We start from the raw sequence: 8594 nt of genomic DNA on the forward strand, positions 1-8594 counted from the left end.
ATCTATCTATCTATCTATCTATCTATCTATCTATCTATCTATCTATCTATCTATCTATCTATCTATCTATCTATCTATCTATCTATCTATCTATCCAACGAGCCGTCTGTCCATCCATCCACGCACGCACGCACGCACGCACGCACGCACGCACGCACCCACACACATCTATTCAAATGAAAGCTTAAATGTGACAATATTGGTTTACCGCAATCAACAGCTATTGCGGGGACGGATGGCAACTTGAAGAAATCACCGCATTTATAAAATATTTGAAAAAGTACAATAGTAACACATAGCAAAACAAATAGTATAGATTACCAAAAGCAGAAATCGGTATAAAACATGAAATAGTTGAAAAGTGAAAGATAGGAAAATAGCATAAGAAGAAATTAGTACAAAACCAGAAATTGGTGAAAAGAAAACATAACAAAAAGCACAAAATAGCACAGAAAGGTGATAATTTTGATATATGAATTGATAAAATTGATTAAAGTTTGCAGAAAACCTTAGTAGGAAGTTACTGTCTTTGTAGCAGACAATGAGTGATTTAGCAAAGCTACACCTTTGCTAATGAAATTTAGCAAAGGTATAGCAGAAGAAGCAGAAGTTTGTGTGCAACCTAAATTATTTGAAAAAGTCAAAAAGTGAAACAGAGCTTAAGAAGTAGCATAATTAGCGCAAGGAGCAGGATATTAGTACAAAACCAGAAATAGTTGAAACAGCTGAACAGTGAAACATATTAGAAAGTATACATTTGCAGAAGCAGAAATTAGTACAAAATCAGAAATATTTGAAGAAGTGAAACATAGCAAAACAAATAGCATAAAGGAGCAAAAGAAACAGAAATGATTGATGTATGAATTGCTAAACTTGATTAAAGTTTGCAGAAGATCTTTGAAAACAGCAACACCAGTAAAAGCAGAATGCACATACAGAAAGGTAGACAAGCAGAATGCTGAGACACAGATAGAAACAGAGCACAAGAGAAAAATGCATTGAAGGAATAGGAGAAAGTGTTACATGACTATACTATATAATTTGACAGAAAACAGTAAGACTTGTAGCAATGACAGTAATAGTTCTTTAAAGTAAACTTATGTGGCTACAATTTAATGCACAAAATTATTCCTCTACAGTGAAATATGCATGAACAGCATCATTTTGTTTGTCAAAAAGCATAAAAAGTAAAAGAATAAAGGCAGTTACTAGAGTGTACACTCTAGTAACTGACTACAGTTACAGAATTCCACCATGTATTTCAATGGCGCAAAAAATTTGCACAAAAAGGCAATTATTTCAAAAAGTACAATAGTGAATTTTAGCAAAAGACATTGCACAAATCTCCAGAAGAAGCAGAACATTTTGATATATGAATTAGCACAATTAGTTGAAGTTAGTAGAAGTAATTAACGACCGAAAAATCTGAGCAGGATCTCAATAAGTGAGAATGCGGTAATGCATTCTCACTGATAAAGAAATAATGAAACACTATAAAAGGAAACAGAAACACTGGTAGTGAGAATGCATTCAATGCATTCTCACTGATTAAGAATGTGTACCACATTTCCACAACAAAACTGACTTTTCATGTTCCTTTCAGGTGACAACACTGGGTAACCAAGTAACAGAACTTGGTTACCCAAGTGCTGTTGGGTAACCAATGCACAAGTTCTGTGTGCATTTCTGCATTTTTTGCCGAAGTGCACACATTTCCTCAAAAATCACAGCCACAAATTTATGATTAATCACAACCTTGGCACAGCTGTAGCTTTTTCACACATTTGCAGTGTTTCCAAAGTGCTCAAACTGCATTTTGGAAATCTTGCATAATGAGAAGCTCATGTCAAGCTTAGACTTCATGGGAACTTTGTAAAAAATAAAATAATGTTTGCCTTCAATGAAGAAAAAATCGATTGAATCTTTCTCATATTTTCTGTTTATTGTGGTGCTTTCTGTGCATGTGTACATTCCATAACAGGCTGCAGGAGATGACAATAGTTAGAACATGGAGGCTGGCAGATGGCAGATTTTTTTCAGTGACTATGTGATACTTTGCCTGTTTAGGCAGCAAACTGGCTAATCATGCAGAAGGAGACTCAATCAAGTACATGAACATTTCTTTAATGATCTTCTGTAAAATTCAAATTTTCTAAGACACTAAATTAGGTTTTTTATTGTCTTTAAGCCTTATTCTGGGCCTTTATTAAAATGTCATCAAAATGAGAACTAAGGCCTGAAATATTTCATTCTATGTGGAATTAATCTATGAGTTTCACATGTATATTTATGACATGCAGCTGATAGCTAGATTGTTCTGGATTGTTTTCTTTAAAAGAGATTGCTCACAACTTACTGAATGCAGTTGAAACACACATTAGCTTTAGCACTGGCAGTGACAGACAGCTAAGAAGCTGTCTTTGGTAGTCTCAACAAGGGACATGAAAAATTCCTAAACGACACGGCCAGAGTTTCTTTATATGGCCAGGATTCAGTGCAGATTCTCCAAACGTATTCTTAGAAATTGCTTGTTTGTTGCAGTTGCCAGTGTTCTCCAGAGTGGTCCGGGAATCTCTGCACTGTGCGTTATGATGATTGCAGGAATGGCGGACAGGACTTGTGTGTACATGGCTTATGCATTGATTCAGACCGGGTGGTAACTGGACAGGTAACTTGTTCTTAATATTTTTACCAATGTAATATTTTATAGTGGCAAATGTAAATAGTTTTCAAATAAATTTGATAAAAACAAAATATATATGTATGTATGTACCACCCAGATAGGAAAATATGAGTGAATCAATGCTGAAACAACGTTCGGCAGAAACATTGAATCCACATTGAAACCGGACAGTGAAACGATATAGAAAGTGGTCGGTGACGTTGAATCAACTTTAGGGCTTCATCATAACTGGCACTATATCAATGTTGATTCAACCATCATCTGAATGTGGATCTACACATTTGTGTTGATTTTATATTGAATCAAACTTAAAGGAATAAATATTGATTCATGTACATGTTTTGGTCTGATAGTTCTACATCATAACGTACCATTACAAGTTTCTTCATTGGTGTTAAACATGCAATTTTGCTGGTAGGCTATGGGTATTATGTCGATCAAAATGATCTTACAATACCATATTTCCAAAAATGTGTCTACACAAACTTAAAAAAATGACAACATGGCAATAATATTACATTTTATTTATGAAAACAGGCCTACATCTGTAAACATACTCACCGGCCACTTTATTAGGTACACCTGTTCAACTGCTCATTAACACAAATGTTGAATCACATGGCAGCAACTCAATGTATCCATGGCCAAGACGATCTGCTGCAGCTCAAACCGAAAGGACGAGAAAGGTGATTTAAGTGACTTTGAACGTGGCATGCTTGTTTGTGCCAGATGAGCTGATCTGAGCATTTCAGAAACTACTGATCTACTAGGATATTCATACACAAACATCTCTAGGGTTTACAGAGAAAGGTCTGAAAAAGACAAAATATTCACTGAGTGACAGCTCTGTTGGTGCAAATGCTTTGTTGATGCCAGAGGTCAGAGGAGAATGGCCAGACTGGTCTGAGCTGATAGAACAGCAACAGAAACTCAAATAACCAGTTGTTACAACCGAGGTATGTAGAAGAGCATCTCTGAACGCACATGTCGAACCTTGAGGCGGATGAGCTACAGCAGCAGCAGACCACAATGGGTGCCACTCCTAAAAATAGGAAACTGAGGCCACAATTCGCACATGCTCACCAAAATTGGACATTAGTACCAACAGAGCATCATGTCAATGCCACAGCCTACCGGACTATTGCTGCTGACCATGTCTATCCCTTTATGTCTGTCATCCTGCTGGAAGCCATACTTCCAGCGGGATAATGCACCAGGTTATAAAGCCTGATTCATCTCAGACTGATTTCTTGAACACAACAATGAGTTCACTGAACTCCACAGTCACCAGATCTCAATCCAGTAGAGAACCTTTGGGGTGTGGTGGAACGGGAGATTTTCATCATGGATGTGCAGCCGACAAATCTGCAGCAACTGCTTGATGCTATCTTGTCAATATGGACCAGACTCTCTGAGGAATGTTTCCAGTACCTTGTTGAATCTATGGCAAAAAGGATTAAGTCAGTTCTGAAGGCAAAAGGGGGTCCAACTCGATACTAGCAAGATGTACCTAATAAAGTGGCCAGTGAGTGTATTTGTCCCATTTTGACTGTCAGAACAACATTCCATTGTCCATGGAATAACAACGTTCATGAGGTTTAAGTATTGTACTGAACGAACCAGGGACACAGTACAAGTTGGGGTAACCCAAGTTTGACTCTGCTTTGCGACACTTTGGTTCCTTGATGCCTTCCTCTCATTGTGTTGTGTAACAAAGTCACTTTTTGACATCACTGTAGTGCATGTCTGTCAGCTTGGAGTCAAACTGCTGAGCAGCAGCTGAAAAACAAAAATAAGAGTGAGGATGTCACCAGTTTGGGCCTGTTAGAAGGATAATAAACATTGAAAAGTTTTGAAACACATTGAAATATTAAAAGTGTTCAGAGTAGAATTCAATTCAGAAGCCGGTTGCAAACAAGCCAGCAGCAAAGGGGCTGTGTGGTTGGGACAAACCACTGGTGTAAAAAAAGGTTTTGTGGACCACTCCACTTCTTGTAGTAACTTGTAAATGTTTTGTAATATGTAATGTTTTGTATGTGTAATATGTCAACATATTACACATAAACAGCCAACAATAATATTTACAGACAAGTAAGAAAATGTACCAAAAAGGAATCACAACCCACTGTCCTCAACACAACAGTGCAGAGGAGAAGAGGTGCGACAGACAGCATACATTTATACAACATTGATCAGACATTGGCATTTCAACCATTAGAATTCAACCCCAAACAGCATTGATTCAATGACATCTCTTCAACATTACTAATTGACTAGATTTGGATGATTGTTTGATGGTTGATCCACCATCAGCCATCGATCTGAACCTAAAGTCAACATTTTTGACCATAATTCAACATTGAATTAGCATTGCTTGCTATCTGGGCAGTAACTATATGCAGTATGAATGACCATACTTGCTTCGTGATTGATTGATTAATACTTTCCTATTCTTTGTAACATTTCTATGTGTTTCTAAGTGTTTTTTATGTGTTAAATATTTGTATAATATGGATTTATGTAGAGTAATCCTATCTAGATACATATGCTTTGCCACTTAAATCACATTATGATGCTTTGGTTTATTATTTTTAACACAGCTCTATCTTTGAGCAAAATTTTTTGCTGACTTTAGTTATTTGACAATGATTACTTTACACACCTATTGGTTATACTTTAACTTATGTGGAACTTTTGGCATCATGAGTCTCAGTTTGACTATTTGCTTCAATAAACAGCCCAAATACCAATGCATCTGTGAGAGTGGATGGGAAGCTCCAGCTGGAAACCCAGCATGTGTGTCTGATGTTGATGAGTGTAACCTGCCCACCAAACCCTGCTCATCCAACCCTCCTGTTCCATGTTACAACACTCAGGGTTCTTTCTACTGTGGAGCCTGTCCTGCAGGTAACACTCAAAATACTAACTCGCCGTTTTCTCTGTTGGTGAACCTCTTTTGTGGTAGTGACATAAAAAAATGACCAACATTTTAGATGTTTACCTTTATACTGCACTTTCAAACGCAAATTGGACTGAAAATGGTGAACTAAAGAAGAAATCCAAGAGCAAACTAAGAAGAATGAAGAATACTGGTAATACAGATAAAATGTTTCAAATTCATGGAATTAAACAGAAGAAAATGACATTATTTAAAAATAAATTCAACCAAGAATCACATAAGCAAGTTAATTTAGAGTTTTATGCAGTTATTGAAAACCACTGAGAAAATCCCCATGTTTTACACAGTGCATACGTATTAACATGTGACCTAAATTGAAGAAAAGTTGGGACCTTTATAAAGTTGAATAAAATGAAAACCAAGTGACTTTTAAATGATATTTTATTCACAGAGTACAGACAACATAAATGTTTAAATTGAGGGCTTTAGACTTTAATGCTAAAAATAAGCACATTTCAGATTTGATGTTTGATATGGTTCTCATCGTAGTCGGGATAAGTTTATATTTGCTCTGATGTAACGTTTCCTCTTTTTTTTTAAAAAAACACTTTAACGAAGGGGTACACTGATTTATGGGTCAGTTGATTTATCTTTAATTTTGGGGGACTGATGATTGGCCGATACTTGCATGTGAAGCTAATCTTATTCCTTGATCTTATCTACCTCAGCATAGGTCTAAAAATCAGCCACTGTCCTCTTCTGCTCTCCCATGTGCAAATATCAAAATGTTCTTTGTATCTTGTCAATATTTAATATAGCTGACACAAAAATGTACTCAAATATAATGATGTGCTTCTTTTTTTAAATTCAGCATATAAAATATTTAGCCCTTCAGTCATTGAAAGACAGTTGACCCTCTTGGTGCAAGAGAAAACTCAGGTTTTTAAGAAAACAGCCAACAAGATAGCAAAATATGAGTGAATCAACGTTGAAACAACGTTAGGCAGAAACATTGAATCCAATTAATGTCAGTGTTACATTTTATTTAGGAAAATAGGCATACATCTGTAAACATATTTGACTCCTTTTTGAACAACATTCCATTGTCCATGGAATAACAACGTTCATGAGGTTAAGTCTTGTACTGAACAAACCAGGGACACAGTACAAGTTGGGGTAACCCAAGTTTGACTCTACTTGGCGACACTTTGGTTCCTTGATGCCTTCCTCTCGTTCTGTTGTGTAACAAAGTCACATTTTGACGGTATCGCTGTAGTCCATGTCTGTCAGCTTGAAGTCAAACTGCGGAGCAGCAGCTGAAAAGCAAAAATAAGAGTGAGGATGTCACCAGATTGGGCCTGTTAGAAGGATAATAAACATTTGAAAAGTTTTGAAACACATTGAAATATTAAATAGTGTATTGGTTAGGTATGAGAATAAACACCAAAAATGTGCGGTTCCCTTGTACGCTGACAGTTAAATTAATAAGGACACACTAATGCAGAGCTTCCCAAACTGTGGGACGCGCCCTCAAGGGGGGGGCGTCGCGCCATTGCAGAAGGGGGCGCGGGAAGCCGTCTGGATGAAAAAAACAAAACAAAACATGAACGCTGTATGCGCTGGATTTTTACCTTAGAATGGCCAACTTTCTGTTATTCCTGTCAATTTGATACAGTAGGGGCTTCCACACTTCCCATATCTGTGTCCTCTGCCCCTTTTATCAGCAGTTAAAACTGTTTAATCTGTTGTTAATATGTGATGACCTGTTTTTCCGAGCCGCCTTTAAACGCATCATGAGCGCTACAACACTCGTTCTGGGTTTACATCTGTGCAGCAGTGAAGGAGACCTGCTGCTGCTGCTGTGCAGAGCTACGCAGGTGTGTTAGAATCATGGCAGCAAACCAGCAAAACGCAAAGAACTTTTCATAGTCTTTCCACCAAACTAACCGACTGAGTTGAGTGAAGCTGTTGGATGCAGGTAATGCTTTCTTGCTAAAAACCATGTGACTGACAATAAACGATGCCTTCCATTGCTTGGGTCACGTGACTGCTTCATTTTGCGTGTCGGTTTTCAAAATAAAAGCATGATGAGCCGTGCCGGTGTTATGCCCAGAAACGCATGCCTGCCCAAATTTGCATCCCCTGTCATGGGAGCTCACATCGCTCTAAGCTCTCTCATATTAACGAGAAAATGGACTGAAATATTACCAAAGAGGAAATTTTAAAGATTTTTGTAACATTATCACGTTTCTTAGCCATGTAATCCCTAAAACGGTGGGTTTTATTTAGCTAAAAACTTTAAATAAATACGGTTTTTACACCTTTATTGACACATAATGAGCCAAACCTTTTTAGTCCGTGTCTGTTGTAAACATTCTCCGCAAATGGTTTGAAATTCTCTGTTTAGTCTTTTGATACCATAATAGCTTAAAAGCATTACAACAGAGACCCGTTATGTAGAAATTTTATATCATGCCTTCCATTGCGTAGGTCACGTGATCCATGCAATAGAGGGTCACGTGACCCACCATTGCGTGGGTTAACGACCCTCTTGCATCAAGAGGGTCATTAACCCTCTTGATGGTTAATGACCATCAAGAGGGTGGTCATTAACCACATCTGTGGTCATTAACCACAGTTAATGACCCTCTTGCATCAAGAGGGTCATTAAACTGACTACATTAACTAGTCAGTTAATGTAGGAGGGAATGCATTTTAATTTATGAGCCTGAAAATATTTGCATCCATCTTGTGATATAAAACTTATAGCATTAACTCAGAAAACAGGTGTCATTACGTAGAAAAGGTGAAATCCTTTCAGGTTTTTAAATCCCCCAATTAGTACAGGCATGCATTTTTTGACAATATGGATTTCCAGCCTGCCACAACATGCATCCTCTCTCTATTCTCCTCAAATATTATCCTAGTGATTTAAAACTTGTACCAGCACTTGTACTATTCTGGTTAGGTAGAAAAAGTTATTTCACTCTTAACCCTTTATTTCTCAAAGTT

The 8594-nt window shown here is 37.3% G+C and overlaps 1 protein-coding gene across 1 annotated transcript in view; it reads left to right on the plus strand.

Moving 5' to 3' along the window:
• The window catches only part of cubn (cubilin (intrinsic factor-cobalamin receptor)), a 155737-nt gene that overhangs the window by 28312 nt on the left and 118831 nt on the right, over window positions 1-8594 (plus strand). The window contains exons 7-8 of the mRNA XM_008438250.2: window positions 2542-2668; window positions 5422-5590. Coding sequence (XP_008436472.1) covers window positions 2542-2668; window positions 5422-5590 — 296 coding nt within the window. The remainder of the gene's footprint in view (window positions 1-2541; window positions 2669-5421; window positions 5591-8594) is intronic.

This window comes from Poecilia reticulata, linkage group LG20 (assembly GCF_000633615.1).
Source record: "Poecilia reticulata strain Guanapo linkage group LG20, Guppy_female_1.0+MT, whole genome shotgun sequence".
In the NCBI taxonomy this organism is placed as follows: domain Eukaryota; kingdom Metazoa; phylum Chordata; class Actinopteri; order Cyprinodontiformes; family Poeciliidae; genus Poecilia; species Poecilia reticulata.